At 45.7% G+C, this 18,375-nt stretch overlaps 1 protein-coding gene across 10 annotated transcripts in view; it reads left to right on the top strand.

The window, feature by feature from the left end:
- Positions 1-18,375, top strand: part of CEP131 (centrosomal protein 131) — a 165,009-nt gene that overhangs the window by 23,532 nt on the left and 123,102 nt on the right. For 7 of the 10 annotated variants that reach the window (XM_068263336.1, XM_068263332.1, XM_068263331.1 and 4 more), the window contains 5 exons: positions 1,073-1,194; positions 6,810-6,923; positions 7,007-7,156; positions 10,571-10,688; positions 13,619-13,774. In XM_068263336.1, the coding sequence (XP_068119437.1) occupies positions 1,073-1,194; positions 6,810-6,923; positions 7,007-7,156; positions 10,571-10,688; positions 13,619-13,774 (660 nt within the window). The remainder of the gene's footprint in view (positions 1-1,072; positions 1,195-6,809; positions 6,924-7,006; positions 7,157-10,570; positions 10,689-13,618; positions 13,775-18,375) is intronic. The other 3 variants (XM_068263339.1, XM_068263338.1, XM_068263335.1) reach the window with 1 other exon arrangement.

The raw sequence follows: 18,375 nt of genomic DNA, 5'->3' as shown, positions 1-18,375 counted from the left end.
CATGTACTGTCCTATGGAGAGGGGAGGAGAGGCAGGAGGCTGCATGTACTGTCCTATGGAGAGGGGAGGCAGGAGGCTGCATGTACTGTCCTATGGGGAGGAGAGGCAGGAGGCTGCATGTACTGTCCTATGGGGAGGAGAGGCAGGAGGCTGCATGTACTGTCCTATGGGGAGGAGAGGCAGGAGACTGCATGTACTGTCCTATGGAGAGGGGAGGAGAGGAAGGAGGCTGCATGTACTGTCCTATGGAGAGGGGAGGCTGCATGTACTGTCCTGTGGGGAGGAGAGGCAGGAGGCTGCATGTACTGTCCTATGGAGAGGGGAGGCAGGAGGCTGCATGTACTGTCCTATGGGGAGGAGAGGCAGGAGACTGCATGTACTGTCCTATGGAGAGGGGAGGAGAGGAAGGAGGCTGCATGTACTGTCCTATGGAGAGGGGAGGGGAGGCTGCATGTACTGTCCTGTGGGGAGGAGAGGCAGGAGACTGCATGTACTGTCTTATGGAGAGGGGAGGAGAGGCAGGAGGCTGCATGTACTGTCCTATGGAGAGGGGAGGAGAGGCAGGAGGCTGCATGTACTGTCCTATGGAGAGGGGAGGAGAGGCAGGAGACTGCATGTACTGTCCTATGGAGAAGGGAGGAGAGGCAGGAGGCTGCATGTACTGTCCTATGGAGAGGGGAGGAGAGGCAGGAGGCTGCATGTACTGTCCTATGGAGAGGGGAGGAAAGGCAGGGGGGCGCATGTACTGTCCTATGGAGAGGGGAGGAGAGGCAGGAGGCTGCATGTACTGTCCTATGGAGAGGGGAGGAGAGGCAGGAGACTGCATGTACTGTCCTATGGGGAGGAGAGGCAGGAGACTGCATGTACTGTCCTATTGAGAGGGGATTGTGGGGGAGGGGACATCATAGTGGGTGGTATTCTAAAAAGAAAAAGGTATAGTACTGTAATATAGAAAGCCAATAAATTGTGATTCTGATTTGTTTGAACTATCCATAGTACTGGCGGAGGGAACTGGCTTCACAGTAATGACCGCTAAGTACTGATTCAAGCATCGTGTGATTATACTTTATAGGATGAACAGCCACGGGCATTCCCCATCCCCGCCAGCGCTCGCAGTGCCAGCTCTGTGCACAGTCTGGGCATGAAGCGGAGAGATATGCCAGCCTTGGCACCGAGCTTTCCAGCCAACAACAGGTATCCTGGTGCTTTATACTGTTTGTGCATAAATCGACTTCAGTATTTGACTCTTAACCACTTGACACCTGAGGCATTTTTCCTCTTGTGGACCAGAGCAATTTTCACCTGTCAGCGCTCCTCCCTTTCTTTTACCAATACAGTGTTCTCCCCAGGTTCTTTTAGCCGGGTGCTCCACCCGGCTAGATTTGGTGACCACGCGGCTGTCATCGGCTCACCTCCTCACCTCCTCCTATGCTGTAAGCACAGTTGCCCTGCATTTTCAACTAGCCCCACCCGGCTACTTTTTCATGCCACCCGGCTGGAAAAAAATTCTGGGGAGAACACTGCAATAACTTAATCACTACTAATCACAGCGTAATGATCTATATCTCGTTTTTCTTGCCACCAATTAGGCTTTCTTTGGGAGTTACAGTATGCCAAGCATTATTTTATCCTAAATGCATTTTAACATGACTAATAAGAAAAGAAAAAAAAAATTATAAAATGCATTATTTTTCAGTTTTTGACCATTATAGTGTTAAAATAAAACATTCTACTGTGGATAAAAGCCACACATTTTATGTGCCCTTTTGTCCCGGTTATTGCAACGTTTAAAAAATTTCCCTAATACAATGTATGGCGCCAATATTTCATTTGGAAATAAAGGTGCATTTTTTCAGTTTTGCGTCCATCACTAATTAGAAGCCCATAAATTAAAAATGAATAGTAATATACTGCCTTGACATAAATTTTTAAAAAGTTCAGTCCCTAAGGTAACTACTTATATTCTTTTTTTTAATGTAATTTCCCCCCCCCCCCCCTTTTTATAAATAAAAAAAAAAGTTTGGGTATTATGGGAGGGTGTGGGAGGGAAATAGTTAATTAAATCAGTCAGTGTGGGGATTTTTATTAAATAAAAAGCAATTTTGGTGCAATATACTATTTGGCCACAAGATGTCCTCAGTCGTCATTTCCGATTCACGTACGTAAGCACGTGAATCGGAAGTAATCCGTGGCTGTGTAACACAGGAAGATACAATGAATGCCGGCGTCTCGTAGACGCTTGTATTCATTGAATCGGGGACTTAGATTTATGAATGGGACCTGCGGTCCCATTCATTAACTTCCCCTCTAAGCGGCGGTAACGGTGGTGCACACGCGTACGGGAGCGAGCGGCGGCTGCATGCCGCTGCAGACTTGTTTTCACGGCCCTGGTGCATCCTGTCTTTTTTGCAGGGCCGTGAATATACTGCACGGCATGCAGCAAGTAGAGGGGAACTGAAGTAAGAGTTATACGGAGGCTGCCATATTTATTTCCTTTTAAGCAATACCAGTTGCCTGGCAGCCCTGCTGATCCTCTGCCTCTAATACTATTAGCCATAGCCCCTGAACAAGCATGTAGCAGATCAGGTGTTTCAGACTTTAAAGTCAGATCTGACTAAACTAGCTGCATGCTGGTTTCTGGTGTTATTCAGATACTACTGCAGAGAAATAGACCAGCAGGGCTGCCAGGCAACTGGTATTGCTTAAAAGGAAATAAACATGGCAGCCTCCATATACCTCTCCCTTCAGTTGTCCTTTAAAGAGACTCAGAGATTAAAGAATTGATACTTACCCGGGGCTTCCTCCCGCCCCATAAACAGTCCCTCGCCATCCTCCCGCAGTCTGCCTTTTATCTGCAATCAACCCTGGTAACAGCCTCAGTCTGGGTCTACAGCGCATGTGCAGTAGGTCCACGCATGCGCAGAAGACCCAGACTAATCATGACTGAGCTTGTTACCGGGGCTGATAGTGGCTGAACGGCAGACCGCGGGAGGACGGCGAGGAACTCGTGTGTATGGGGCTGGAGGATAAGTATCTATTCTTACTTTTTTTTAATCTGAGTCTCTTTAAAGGGAACCTAAACTGAGAAGGGTATGAATCTTCCCTTTTAAATTAATACTAGTTGCCTGACTCTCCTGCTGATCCTGTGACTCTAATACTTTTAGCCAAAGCCCCTGAACAAGCATGCAGATCAGCTGCTCTGACTGAAGTCAGACTGGATTAGCTGCATGCTTGTTCCAGGTGTGATTCAGCCACTACTGCAGCCAAAGAGATCAGCAGGACAGCCAGGCAACTGGTATTGTTTAAAAGGAAATATCCATATCCATAGCCATAATATGCATGAGTGAGTTGTGAGATTGAGGGTCACACAGCCGGCTGTGCATTAGGGAAAGCAGATGATGTGCATGCAGGGTTGCCCACTTTTAATGGCAGGGAAAGGGTACCTTTTATTTGAGCAACAATAAATGGAAATGGGTTATATGAGACAGTAGTGGCAGATAATAATAATAATAATAATAATAATAATAATAAATTATTATTATACTATGTGGCTCCCTCTATAACATACATGTCAAATTCTAAGCCTCAGAGCCACCAAATGTTTCCCCAGTTTGCATTATGTTTGGCCAACTCTAGACCACCAGGGATGCAATATTGGAGGTAAAGCCCTAGTTTATCAGGGAAGCCATATGGGGGTTGGAGGGGAAAGCTCTAGACACCAGGGAACTGCATAGGGGAGGGATGGGGGCCATAGACACCAGGGAACTGCATAGGGGAGGGATGGGGGCCATAGACACCAGAGAACTGCATAGGGGAGAGATGGGGGGCCATAGACACCAGGGAACTGCATGAGGAGGGAGGGAGAAGGGCCACTAGACACCAGGGAACTTTATAAGGGAGGGCAGCCACTAGACATTGAGGTTGGCCCGCGACTTGGTCTCATTGTTCAGTCTCGGCCCACTTTGCATTTGTCTGATACCCCTGCTCTATAGGGTCTAACAGTTGGTATTATACAGTGGGATGTGAAAGTTTGTGCAACCTTGTTAATCGTCATGATTTTCCTGTATAAATCGTTGGTTATGATAAAAAGTCAGTTAAATATATCATATAGGAGACACACACAGTGATATTTGAGAAGTGAAATGAAGATTAGTGGAGTTACAGAAAATGTGCAAGGCAGGTGCATAAATTTGGCCACCACAAAAAATAAATGAAATCAATATTTAGTAGATCCTCCTTATGCAGAAATTACAGCCTCTAAACGCTTCCTGTAGGTTCCAATGAGAGTCTGGATTCTGCTTTAAGGTATTTTGGACCATTGTTCTTTACAAAACATCTCTAGTTCATTCAGGTTTGATGGCTTCCAAGCATGGACAATTCTCTTTACCTCACACCACAGATTTTCAATTATATTCAGGTCTGGAGACTGAGATAACCATTCCAGAACATTGTACTTGTTTCTCTGCATGAATGCCTTAGTGGATTTTGAGCAGTGTTTAGGGTTGTTGTTTTGTTAAATGATCCAGCCCTGTCGCAGCTTCAGCTTTGTCACTGATTCCAGAATCTGTTGGTACTGAGTGGCATCCATGCGTCCCTCAACTTTGACAAGATTCCCAGTCCCTGCACTGGCCACACAGCCCCGCAGCATGATGGAACCACCACCATATTTTACTGTAGGTAGCAGGTGTTTTTCTTGGAATGCTGTGTTTTTCCTCCATGCACAACTCCACTAAAATGGAGTTATTTCGGCATAACAAGGGGAGTCCACAGCACCTTATTCCAAAATCTAGCTGGCTTGTACAAATGTGCTTTAGCATACCTCAAGCGGCTCTGTTTGTGCTGTGGGCGGAGAAAAGGCTTCCTCTGCATCACTCTCGCATACAGCATCTCCTTGTGTAAAGTGCTCCCAATGGTTGAACGTTGCACAATGACTCCATCTGCAGCAAGATGATGTTGTAGGTCTTTGGGTTGAGTCTGACTGTTCTCACCATTCGTCGCTTCTGTTTATCCGAGATTTTTCTTGGTCTGCCACTTTGAGCCTTAACTTGAACTGAGCCTATGGTCTTCCATTTCCTCAATATGTTCTTAACTGTGGAAACAGACAGCTGACATCTCTGAGACAGCTTTCTGTATCCTTCCCCTAAACCATGATGGTGAACAATCTTTGTCTTCAGGTCATTTGAGAGTTGTTTTGTGGCCCCCATATTGCTACTCTTCAGAGAAATTTAAGAGGAGGGAAACTTACAATTGACCCCCTTAAATACTCTTTCTTATAACTGGATTCACCTGTGTATGTAGGTCGGAGTCACTGAGCTTACCAAGCCAATTTGAGTTCCAATAATTAGTTCTAAAGGTTTTGGAATCGATAAAATAACAGTACCCAAATTTATGCACCTGCCTAATTTTATTTAAACAATCATTGTGCACTTTCTGTAAATCCAATAAACTTCATTTCACTTCTCAAATATCACTCTGTGTGTCTCCTATATGATATATTTAAGTGACATTTTTTATCGTAATGACCAACGATTTATACAGGAAAATCATGACTATTAAAAAGGTTGCTCAAACTTTCGCATCCCACTGTAACATGAGCGCTTGATAGTGTGAGATATTTGATTTACGGATGATTTTTGTACAAACTCCACAGCCCTGGTAAGTATTAGACTGAGGAGTTAGAGTTGAGGAATGAGAGCAATTTTGGGTACTTGGAGTTGGAGTCTGAATCGGTGGTTTCATAAATGGAGGAGTCAATGATTTTTGTACTGACTCCACATCCCTGGTAAGTATTACGGTGGCCACACACCACACAATTAAAAGATCCAATTTCATAATTACGATCGGTTGTACCAAAAAATCTAAAGATTCTTTTTTTTTTTTTTTTTTTTTTTTTCCATTCGTCGAGAAATCTGATCGAATTTACCATTTTTATTCGATACAAGAAGATCAGGAGTTTTGAAGTTTTCTGATCAGTTTTTATCAAAATTGTATGGTGTGTGGTAGATTGTCAATTACTTGATGTATGGACCCAGGCAATTTTTTCGGAGTTTTCAATCATTTTTTTTTTTCATAATTGGGGGAAAAATTTAACGTGTGTGTGTGGTACATTGGGCAGATTTTTGAAATCAATCAGTTAGAAAAATTGATTGCAATGCTTAAATTGAAAAGATATTTTAAAAATTGTATGCTAATTGGCCACGTTTAGACTGAGGAGTCGAGGAGGGGGGCGAAAGAGCAGTTATGGGTACCTGGAGTCTGAGTTGGTTGTTTCATAAACTGAGGAGTCTGTTTTCGTATCCACTCCAGTGTTCTCCCCAGGCTCTTTTAGCTGGGTGCTTCACCCGGCTAGTTTTGCTGAGCACCCGGCTGTCATCGGCTCACCTCCTCCTCTGCTGTAAAATTTTTTGGGGGAGAACACTGCACTCCATAGCCCTGCAAGGGTTGTGGAGTCGAGGAATCAGAGCAATTTTAGGTACCTGGAGTCGGTGGTTTCATAATCTGAGGAGTCGAAGTCAGATGATTTTTGTCTGGACTCCGCAGCCTTGGTACAATGGCTTTCCATCACATTTATAGGCCTTGTTGCGTTTTAGCACTGTTTAATGTTTTACATACTGCTTGCAGCTATAGCATAGTTTCAGCAGCATCTATTGTAGCTGTTATTGCAACATTTACTTTCCTGAACCCACTAATGTGACTGTCACATCTTTTAAAGCACCCAGTAAGTTGTCCATGAAGCAGACATCGGGGGGGGGGGGGGGGGGGGGGGGGCTGTTGTCCACATAAAACTTATCCTTTTTGTCCTGCTTTAGGAGTAACAAGGGAGCGGTGGGGAACACGGTCACCACCATGGTGCATAACCATTACTCCTCCGGGGATCGAGGGCTCAGCGCCAAGAGCTCCAATCAGAAAGCTCCATCACTCAAGTAGGTACAATAAGCCGTCTGTAGAGCAGCCGTTTATCTCGCTGAACTTGGGATCCAACCTGAGCCTTGTGCCATCTCCGCAGTAACCAGAGAACCGCCAGTGGGGAAGATCCCGGGAGCAGCTTCCAGAAATCACAGAAGAACCTCTCTGGTGCCAACAACCTGGGCCGGAACAACACTGGAGGTAGCACGCCCCAGAAGAAGCGGGAGGTCACTGCTGAGGAGGCAGAGCGGTAAGCAGTACATCGCTGATGGCTGGCAGTTTTCTCAGGGACACCCACGCCATTCATATTTTGAAAATGAGAAAATCTTCCTCCACAAAAAATACTAAATGCATCCAAATCACACATTGCCTCAATTCACTAAGCTTTATCGAAAACTTTATCAAACATTTGGTAATTTTACCTCATTAATAAAATCTAATTTTAGGTGTTATATACTGTACTAGCTGATGACCCGGTGTTGCCCGGGTATGTATTTGGCTGGTGTTGGCTCCATCCACTTTTTGTAACCCTAATGCCCCTTTTACACTTAATCAGTTAGAACTGAAAGAAAACTGATTTTCAAAATAATGCCCATGTTTTCGTATGGCACCTTTCACACTTACCGCGTTTTAACTGAAATCTTTTTCACAATACACTGCTATGGGAAAAACACGTACCAATGCACACTAACACACTCCAACTGATTAAGTGTAAATGGACCCCAACACTAACACTCAATGACCAAGTTTGTGAGCTTTGGGGTCTTTGGCATCAATTTACATATTCCCATAGAAAATAAATCAGATTGGCTGTTTGTGGCTCCTCCCATCTCCAGCATTTGAACCCCAGTCACTCAATGACCAACTGTACCAGGTTTAAAGCATCTGCTAGATGGCTATTATAGGCTCCACTCACTTCCCTGAAATTTTAATCTCGGTCACCCAGTGATCAACTCTGAAAAGTTTGAGAACCCTGCCATTAACAGTGTAAGAATGGCTGCAGTTTACATTTTCCCTGAGAAATTTGTTTTTGCCTAATTTGGCCACTTTTTGTAACCTGGACACACAGTCACTCAATGACCACGTTTTTGAGCATTGGGGTTCTTAGCTTCAATAATTTGTATTTTCCCACTGAAATGAAACAAATGTGATTGGCTGTTTGTAGCTCCACCCCTTTTCTGAATTTGAACCCCAGTGACCCAATGACCAACTGTACCAGGTTTGAGGCTTGTGCAATCAGCTATGATTAAGAGCTAGTGCTGCTCGAAACATGTCAGCTTTTTGGTGCTTGTGTTGTTATTGGATATGTACTAAATAAAGAGTCGGAATCTTGGACAAGTACGGACCTTTTGCTTTTGTACTTCACGTGGGCCTGTCGGGAGGACCGGTGGGTTGCAACGGTGTACACACCACTTTTCTTGCAATTAACCGTGCAAGAAAGGCAGCAATTTCAATATTCCCCTTGAAAAAAAAACAGGAGAATTTTGTTTATCTTTTTAGGCTCAACCCACTTTTCTTAATATTAATCCCCGTCACCCAGTGACCAACTGTGCAAAGTTTGAGAACCCTACCATTAATGGTGAAGAATGGCTGCAGGTTACATTTTCCCAGTGAAATCTGTTTTTGATTCCACTCACTTTGTTTATGAGCTTTCGGGTTCCTGGCATCAAAATTGTGTAAATGGAAGCAGTTTATCCACCAAGGAAATCTTATTGGCTGTTTGTGGCTCCACCCCTTTAATGAATTTGAACCCCAGTCACATCATGACCGACTGTAGCAGGTTTGAGGCTTGTGCCATTAACAGTGTAAGAATGGCAGCAACGTAAATATTCCCCTTGAAAATCAGTTGGTGAATTTTGATTGGCTGTTGATGGCTCCACCCACTTCTCTGAATATTAATCCCAGTCACTCAGTGATTATCTGTGTCAAGTTTGAGAACCCTGCCAATAACAAAATGGCTGAAATCAATCTAACAAATCTGATTAGCTGTTTGTGGCTCCACCCCTTTAGTAAATGTGGATCCCAATCACCCAATGACTGACTGACTGTAGCAGGTTTGAGGCCACAGTCACCCAGTGGCCAACTGTGTCAAGTTTGGGCAGCCTGCCATTAACAGTGTAAGAATGGTTGCAGTTTATATTTTCCCATGTAAAAAAATGTAGTTGGCTCCGCCCACTTTTCTAACCTTGACATACAGTCACTCAATTACCAAGTTTATGAGCTTTGGGGTCCTTGGTATCAATAATTTGTATCTTCCCATTTGAAATTAAACAAATCTTATTGTCTGTGGCTCCGCCCTCTTTCTGAACTTGAACCCCTAGTCAAGCAGTGACCAACTGTACCAGGTTTGAGGCATCTGCTATTAATCGTGTAAGAATGGCAGCAATTTAAATATTCCCCCTTGAAAATCAACAGGGGAATTTTGATTGGCTGTTGTAGGCTCCACCCATTTCCCTCATTATTAATCCCAGTCACCAACTGGGCAAAGGTTTGAGAACCCTGCCATTAACAGTGTAAGAATGGCTGCAGCTTATATTTGACCAGTGAAATGTGTTTTTGGCTCCACCCACTTTTTGTAACCTTGACGCACAGTCACTAAAGGCTAGTACACACTAGCAATTTTGATTGACCAATGATTGCTCAATTTTACCACCTCCATGTAGTATGACCATTTACCTATATAATCTGCATAGAATTGAAAATCTGTTTGGCCCTCATACTACATGGAGGTGGTAAAATTGAGCAATCATTGGTCAATCAAAATTGCTAGTGTGTACTAGCCTTTAATGACCACGTTTGTGAGCTTTCAGGTTCCTGGCATCAAAAATGTGTGAATGGAAACAGTTTATCCAGCAAGGAAATCTGATTGGCTGTTTGTGGCCCCGCATCTTTTAGTGAATTTGGACCCCAGTCACCCAATGACCGACTGTAGCAAGTTTGAGGCCTCTGCCATTAACATGTAAGAATGGCAGCAGTTTCAATATTCCTCTTGAAAATCAACCGGAGACTTTTGATTGGCTGTTGTAGGCTCCACCCACTGAATATTAATCTCATTCACCCAGTGACCAAGTGTGCCAAGTTTGAAAACCCTGTGCTTAACAGTGTAAGAATGGCTGCCGTTTACATTTTCCCGTATAAAATGAATGGCTGAAATTTGATTGGCTGCTTCATGCTCCACCCACTTTTCCTGGATTTGTAACCACGGTCACCAAGTGACCAACTATGCCGAGTATGGGGACTCTGGCTTGATTACTGTGAGAATGGCAGCCTTTTTCATTTTTTCCATTGACATGAAATCCTTTTTTTTTTTTTTTTTTTTTTTTTTTTTTTAGCTGCGTCCACGTGTGCAGGGGGGCCACGAGACCCCCAGAACATATCATCCCAGATAGGATCTGTGTACCAAGTTTCGTTCAAATCGGTCAAGCAACAATGGCTTGGTCAGACACCACACACACATAGACAGACAGACAGACAGATAAGAATAATGCAGTATATGGGACACCTTGGGAATGCTTGATTGGAAACAGACCACAGAAATCGAATGCAGAAGCCTCTGCATTTATTTGGTCCATTTCCAAGCCACATGCATTTTCATAAAATTAGCATAGCATTTGCACCAACTCATAACTGTTAACATCTCATTGAGCATGGCTCTTCTGTCCAGATTTATCCAGCAGGTAAACGGTGCAGCAGTCACCATCCAGCGTTGGTACCGGCGGCAGCTCCAGAGGAGGCAGGCGGGGGAGGTGGCTATCCGGCACATGCTGGCGTCTAAGAAGGAGGTAAGTACCAGGGTGTCTGTGTATTATTGTATTATAGGACGGTTATGACATCTGTGTGTCAGCCAAGGCGTGGGATTATCCATTTAACGGCAGCGCAGCAAAAAAAGACCACCATTAATAGTCTGGATCCTTGTACTGTAAATGTTTGTGTGCCTGAGATAAACTGCTGCAAGGATTTTTACTTACCCGGGCCTTCCTCCCGCCCCCTGTAGCCTGTCAGCTCCCCATCATCCTCCCAGTCCCCTTGCTTGTACCTCTGTTAGCTCCCCCCTGTCTATTGCGCATGCATGGTCCCAGCTGCGTGCAACCCCGATCGTGCTACTGAGGCCGGGAGTGTTCTGTTCATTAAGCCTATAACTGCGATTTTGCAGAAATCTCCCGTACTTGGGAGCACGATGGAGAAAACACACGACCTGGCACAGTGCTTGTGCAGTGACCCGCAACCCAGCTGAATAGCGACCTTCACAGGAGCACATCAGATTGGACTGGGTGGATGGCGAGGGAGCTGACAGGCTACAGGGGGCTGGAAAAAGCCCCAGGTAGGTACAAATCCTTGGCATGAGTTCATTTCAGGTTTCCATTAACACCGTATACTGTAGTTGTTATAAGTGGGGCAGAGACTTTACTCTTGTTGTTTGTCACGGTCTTTCCCTCTCAGGCGCTAAGTGACTTACTGAAAGGTGTCTTTTAAAGCAAACCTGAAGCGAAAATAAACTTATGAGATAAGTAATACATCTCAGAAATGGATCATAAGAAGCAAAGAAAGGAGTATCATTTGTTTTCTAGTACAGGAAGAGTTAAATAATAATAAAAAAAAAATCAATTCTCTATGCAAAAGAGCTTACCCCAAGCTATTTGACCAACTTGGACCAACTCGGTCTTGTTTTCTGAAGCACTTAAACAGCCAAAAAACAGTGAGACAACCTGAGATGAGGTTTTACTGCAGGAAAGTTCAAAGGGCCATTATTTCTGATTTATCGTATAGTTTAAAGTGAACCTCCGGACTAAAAATCTATTCAGCAGCACTGAAAAGGCTTGGTATTTCTTTAACAGTTCCACAGCATCAGAACTTTGTTTTTCTTACCAAAGCATCATTTTTAGCTGTATTTTTAGCTAAGCTCCACCCATCAAAGAAAACTACCCGGGCTTTTTTTCCCTGATGCTGTGCAAAGCATGATGGGCTTTCCTATGTTGTTGTTCACGTTGCCTAGCAACTGGGAGGGGTGATCAGCACACAGGACAGTTGCAACTGTGTCTCATGCTCCCTGTCACCTCCTTTCAACCAAAAAGATGGCTGCCCTCATGAAATCAAACATTTGCCTGTTCTTTTAAAACAGGCTGGGTAAGAGATTATATTACCTATCTGTTTTAATTAACATAACTAATGTAACTTAATGACAGCATGTTTGTTTAGGCTGAAGTTCCTCTTTAAAAGACGCTGTGGTTTTCAAACTCACTAGTTCAGACTCGCCTTGCACACTTCACTGACCCTTACCGCTTTTTCCTGTAGGTAGTGGGCTGCGCCGTCCTGCCACCCTGTCACAGCCTTCACCTAATTCCAGCTCCTAGCATTATTCTATGGCAGAAATTATTTCTATAGTAGTGACACCAGTCATAGCCGTGTCTGAGAGGGAGAGGAGATTGCATACCCAGCTACCTGTACACATAGAGTTTTTAAGATAATTGCCACATCTCACATGTGTTTGTCAGTTAGAGCCGTGTCACACAGGCCAGTAAGGGCTGGTTTACACTGGGGCGATTCTTCAGCGCTTTGCTGATCGCCGGCAAAGCGCTGCTACAATGTATCCCTATGGATACATTTACACTGCAGCGATTTTGATTACTCGCAAATGCACTGCATGCAGCGTTTCGGGGGTGATTGCTCTGTGATTCTCATTCTTTTGACCTGGAATCACAAGTGCAAATCTCGCTGAATCGCAGCAAATCGCAAGGTTTGGACTGCCGTATCTCGATTGCGGTAAAGCGCCCAATGTAAACCAGCCTTTAGTCACTGAAACTAGTTCCTGGTTAGCAGAAATGAGAAGGCGAGAGCAGGATTCAGAGTTTCGCCAGCAATAAGACAAAGCTAGTCTGTTAGTAAGGGTGGGCAGAAGGGTGCATCAGAAAGGATTAACTCTCCTTCATCGCCACCCAATGCACTGCACGCTGCTTTCCATCTTCCCGATACTGCTGGCTTAAAAAATGGTATATTTGATGTTGGTCGGGGGAGGGTAACCATATTTTTTCCTGGGGATCCCCTGTTAATAAGGCCAGGTTCACATTAAGGCAAAAAATACTCCAGGCCAGCAGGAAGGAAGCGCGTCTGTTAAGCATAGGATCTGTTTACACTTAGCATGTACAGCAGAGCGGGGGCTGAACGCACGTTCCCGACTGGCACAGGTTTTCCGGAGCCGGTGTATGCTGTGGATGCTCATGGAATCAGTGCAAGTGTATGGGAATGCACAGTGTCCGCTGTCACTAACCTGTTTCCACCTCCATTCAAGATCTACTCACCTGCCTTCTATGACATCGGCGACCCCAGCGCCGCTGACCGTGGGAATCCTCCATATAACCACGGAGGATTTTCATTGGTTCCCCCCTGTTGCTAGGTAGGTTTCCCATGGATCCATCCAATGGGTAGCCCTATGTTTTTGCCTGTAGAATAATGCTAGGTGTTGAGCTTACCGGCTCTTGTCCCCGAGCCCAGCAACACGAAGGACTCAAACTGCGGCGGTGAAAACGCCGGGCTGGGTGCACAACAGTGAGTGCGCGTGAATCGCTTGCCAGACACTGCAAACAGGATACGCTGTGAGCGCATCGCTGTGTATCTGAGTGTGAACCTAGCCTGAGTCAGAGCCGTTGTGTGATACTTGTTATTTGTGACACATGCAGGTTTCAGGCAGGTTATTGAATATCTCTTCTGTTCCCAGGAGAGGCAGCAGCAACAGGATGACAGCAGCTACCTGAACGCCCAGCCAGTGAAGGAGGAGGAGCGGCGCCGGATCCGGGAGGAAAAGGCACGACAGGCTCGCCGGGCAGCAATCCAGGTGTGCCCTAACCCCAGCCCGGAACCTCCTGAGGAGGAGGTGTGTGTGTGTGTGTGTGTGTGTGTGTGTGTGTGTGTGTGTGTGTGTTAAAGGGGGCCTCTGGCATGCTTTAAAGGAAACCTGTAATGATTAATTAAAAAAAAAAATGTTTCACTTACCTTGGACTTCTGCCAGCCGCCCCGTGCCTGCGCCGTCTCTGAACAATCCTCTGGTGTCCCCTACCTAGACCCACCCCCGGGGCTCAGTTTCACTTTCACCGACTTGTAAGTCGATGGCCACTGCCTTTGCCGGGAGCATCTTGCACAGTAGAGCTTTTCTCATACTGCACCTGCTCAGGACTCTCCCGCCCGGTTAAGGGAGCGCGAACGAGGCCAGGGCCGCAGAGGCGCAGTGGCCGGTGACTGAAGAAAGTGAAACTGAGCCACCACAGGGGACTAGAGGATCGTAGCTTTCCGGTGTGGGCACATGGCAGCTGCAGGGGGCTGGCAGGAGCCCCAGGAAAGTGAAACCTTACAGGTTTCCTTTAATGTGGAGCTGTGGTGAGAGGTGTATGGAGGCTCCCATCTTCATTCTCTAATAAACAATGCCAGTTGCCTGGCTTCTGTGCTGTAGCTCCGCCTCTCATTCTGTAAGTCTCTGGCCCAGACTGAGCATGCAGATCAGATGCTGTGACTCTGGTGCGACTCCGCTGGCTGCATGCTTGTTGCAGGTGTGTGACTTGACGAACCACTATTGCGAAAACAAATTGTAAAATTAAAAATGCATGAAAACACATAAATAGATTCCTCCAAGAGTAAAATGTGCTATAAATAACTTTTCTCTTGTGTTGCTGTCACTTACAGTAGGTAGTAGAAATCTGACATAACTGTCAGGTTTTGGACTAGCCCATCTTCTCATGGGGATTCTCAGGAGTTTCTTTATTTTGAAAAGCAATTAGTGTATGTCTTTTGCTCAGTCTAACTACCAGAATAGCGTGCAAACAAGTAGGGGGGCCGGTCTGCATCTTTGTATAGATCCCTTCCAGGGAGTGCTTCAGTAAAGAATAAATGAAATACTGAGAATCTCCCATGAAGAGATGGACTAGTTAAAAACCTGTGAGCTCTGCCAGAGTTCAACTAACTACTGTACTGTAAGTGACAGCAATATAAGAAGAAGTCATTAACCTTCCTGGCGGTAAGCCCGAGCTGAGCTCGGGCTATGCCGCCGGAAGGCACCGCTCAGGCCCGCTGGGCCGATTTGCATAATTTTTTTTTTTTTGCTGCACGCAGCTAGCACTTTGCTAGCTGCGTGCAGTGCCCGATCGCCGCCGCTACCCGCCAATCCGTCGCGCCGCAGCCGCCCCCCCAGACCCCGTGCGCTGCCTGGCCAATCTCCTGGAAGCCCTCCAGGAGATCCCGTTCTTTGAACGGGATCTCCTGATCGCCGATCGCGATCGGACGGGGCTGGGGGGATGCCGCTGAGCAGCGGCTATCATGTAGCGAGACTTTGTCTCGCTACATGAAACAAAAACAAAAAAAATTAAAAAAAAAAGATTTGCTGCCCCCTGGCGATTTTTTTTTTAGCAAACCGCCAGGAGGGTTAATAGCTAATTTTACTCTAGAAGAAAGATGTATTTTATATTTTACAATTCATTTGCAATAGTGATCCCTTAACCACAACTAGAGCCAAAACCTCAGCATGACTCATTCAGAGTGTAATTATTATTATTTGAGAACACCAACATATTCCATAGCGCTGTACAACATGCAAAACATAGAACAATGGGGAGCATAAATACACAAGCAGTTGAAGAGGAACTCTAACCCAGGATTGAACCTCATCCCAATCAGTAGCTGATACCCCCTTTCTTTACCTTTTCTTAAATAGATCCTCAGGGGGGTCTGTGTGGCTGATATTGTGGTGAAACCCCTCCCACAGTGTGATGTCATGACTATGGTCCTCACCATTTTCGGTCTGTGAGCCTTGTGGCATTGTGGGTAGTAAATGCTTTTTCCAACTGGCAAGCAATAACTCCCTCTGTGCGTAGAACTCTCAGTAACAAACATTCCGTACAGGTCACCTGGCAGCACTAAAGATGTCACCACCAGTGTTACATTTCAGAATGTTAATCGGGGAGAGGAAAGCTTTTACAATGGGCAAGCACTGACTAAATAATTTATAAATGAATAATGTAAACAATAAGGAATTATATTCATTGTTATTTACACTACAGTTCCTATTTCAACCTAAAGTACAATCAGAACAACCAGTGACAGGAGTACCAATACATACAGTTGATATGTAGTTTGAATAACATCACCAATACTGATAAATGTTCATTTGATAATTTGCACTGAAACAGGAAATAATAGTGGGAGGTGTCAGGAAGCGGTTCTACGGCAAGCCTGCAGAGACAGTTCCTGATGGGGTTTCGATCTAGCTCGAGAGGAGGAGCAGCCTTGTTTAAGCTGGAACAAGGCTGTCACCCTCATCCACACTCTGCATGACTCGGCCACCACTAGCAGTCGTCTGCGACGATACTTGCTAGAAACCATACATGCACAGACCCCTTTACCGAAGGAGATCTGCCCCTGTTTATTGCATCACAAAGCTGTGAGCTTTAAAGAGTAACTGTCAGGCTGCAGAAGCTAATTTAAACCTCTATTCTCCTGTGTTAAACAGTTTAGAAGGAAGCCAAAAAGCCATTAGTGAAGATAAAAATCTCATTTACCTTTGATGTGTGCTTATCAGAAAAGCTGTTAGACCTAAGAGGACGCAAGCCGCATACTATACTGCAAAGCATTCTGGGGCCCTCCCCTCGGCTGCTAATGAGACGTTACAGCAGCTTGTAATCAGTCCAGCGCGTAGCACTGATAAATCTCCATAAATCTCCGGGCCGAGTACACTGCAGGAGTCAGCTATTGTTCCTAGCCACATGGCTCATTAATATTCACTGCACACTGTGTTATTCAGTACGAGCTTTTCTGTGATCAGGAAGCAGGCAGGACATGACGACACATTTGACAGAAAAACATGGAACCTGCCATGAGCTGTCAGGAGCATCAATCTCTGCATATACTATATAAAAATTCTGTGAAGTACAAACGTGGACAGTGAAATGCATATGTAATGTAAGTACAGCCAATCTTTAGCTACTGATATATGTGTAGGGTTGCCAGGTGTCCGGTTTTACACCGGACAGTCCGTTTTTTGTGCGCTGTGTCCGGTGCAAAAAGGCATGCTAAACCGGACAATTAAGTTGTCCGGTTTAGAGCCCCCCCCCGCAGCGCAGGAGGAGAACAGCGCAGCAGAGAGAGAGAGCTGGGAGCAGCGGTGGAGAAGGGGGGGCAATCTCCCCCCCCCCCCCCTTCCCTCACCTTAGGGTGCTCTCTCTCCCCCGCTGTCTCCTCCAGGATGATGTGCAGGCTGGCGAGTGGCTGCAGGCGGAACTTACCTCTGTGTCGCTCCAGCGCCGGAAGTTCGGGTCCCGCAGCCGCTGAGATTCGACTCAAAAAAGATCCGGATCAAAGATCCGAATCATTCATGAGCCGGACAACACTAATCAGTCTGAATAGTGTTGTCCGGCTCATGAATGATTCGAATCTTTGATCCGGATCTTTTTTGAGTCGAATCTCAGCGGCTGCGGGACCCGAACTTCGGCGCCTGCAACACAGAGGTAAGTTCCACCCGCCAGCCTGCACATCATATTGGAGGAGACAGCGGGGGAGAGAGAGCACCCTAAGGTGAGGGAAGGGGGGAGATTGCCCCCTTCTCCACCGCTGCTCCCAGCTCTCTCTCTGCTGCACTGTTCTCCTCCTGCGGGGGGGGGGGGGGGGGGCGGGGGAACCTGGCTACCTAACCTATTCCGGGCACATATACCCCCTGGCTACCTATTCTGGGCACATATAGCCCCTGGCTACCTATTCTGGGCACATATACCCCCTGGCTACCTATTCCGGGCACATATAGCCCCTGGCTACCTATTCCGGGCACATATAGCCCCTGGCTACCTATTCTGGGCACATATAGCCCTGGCTACCTATTCTGGGCACATATAGCCCCTGGCTACCTATTCTGGGCACATATAGCCCCTGGCTACCTATTCTGGGCACATATAGCTCCTGGCTACCTATTCTGGGCACATATACCCCCTGGCTACCTATTCTGGGCACATATACCCCCTGGCTACCTATACTGGGACATATATACCCCCTGGCTACATATACTGGGACATTTACACCCCTGCCTACATATACTGGGACATATATACCCCCTGGCTACATATACTGGGCACATATATCCCTGGCTACATATACTGGGAACACTGGCTGTTTGTCATTATGTGCATTTAGTGGTGAAAAGCTGTCTCTTTTGTGCATTTACTGGTGAAAAGCTGTCTCTTATTATGTGCATTTACTGGTGAAAAGCTGTCTCTTATTATGTGCATTTACTGGCAAAAAGCTGTGTCTTATTATGTGCATTTACTGGCGAAAAGGTGTCTCTTATGTGCCGTTACTGGTGAAAAACTGTCTCTTATGTGCACTGGACCAGTACTACTGGTGAGGACAGTTAGTGACATGGCTATGTACTCTGTAATGTGCTGCAGAAGATGTCAGTGCGATATAAATACTATAAAAATTTTTTAAAAAAAGCCATTGCTT

The sequence above is a fragment of the Hyperolius riggenbachi genome, chromosome 12, assembly GCF_040937935.1.
Source record: "Hyperolius riggenbachi isolate aHypRig1 chromosome 12, aHypRig1.pri, whole genome shotgun sequence".
In the NCBI taxonomy this organism is placed as follows: domain Eukaryota; kingdom Metazoa; phylum Chordata; class Amphibia; order Anura; family Hyperoliidae; genus Hyperolius; species Hyperolius riggenbachi.
This window is presented reverse-complemented; position numbering and strand designations above follow the sequence as displayed.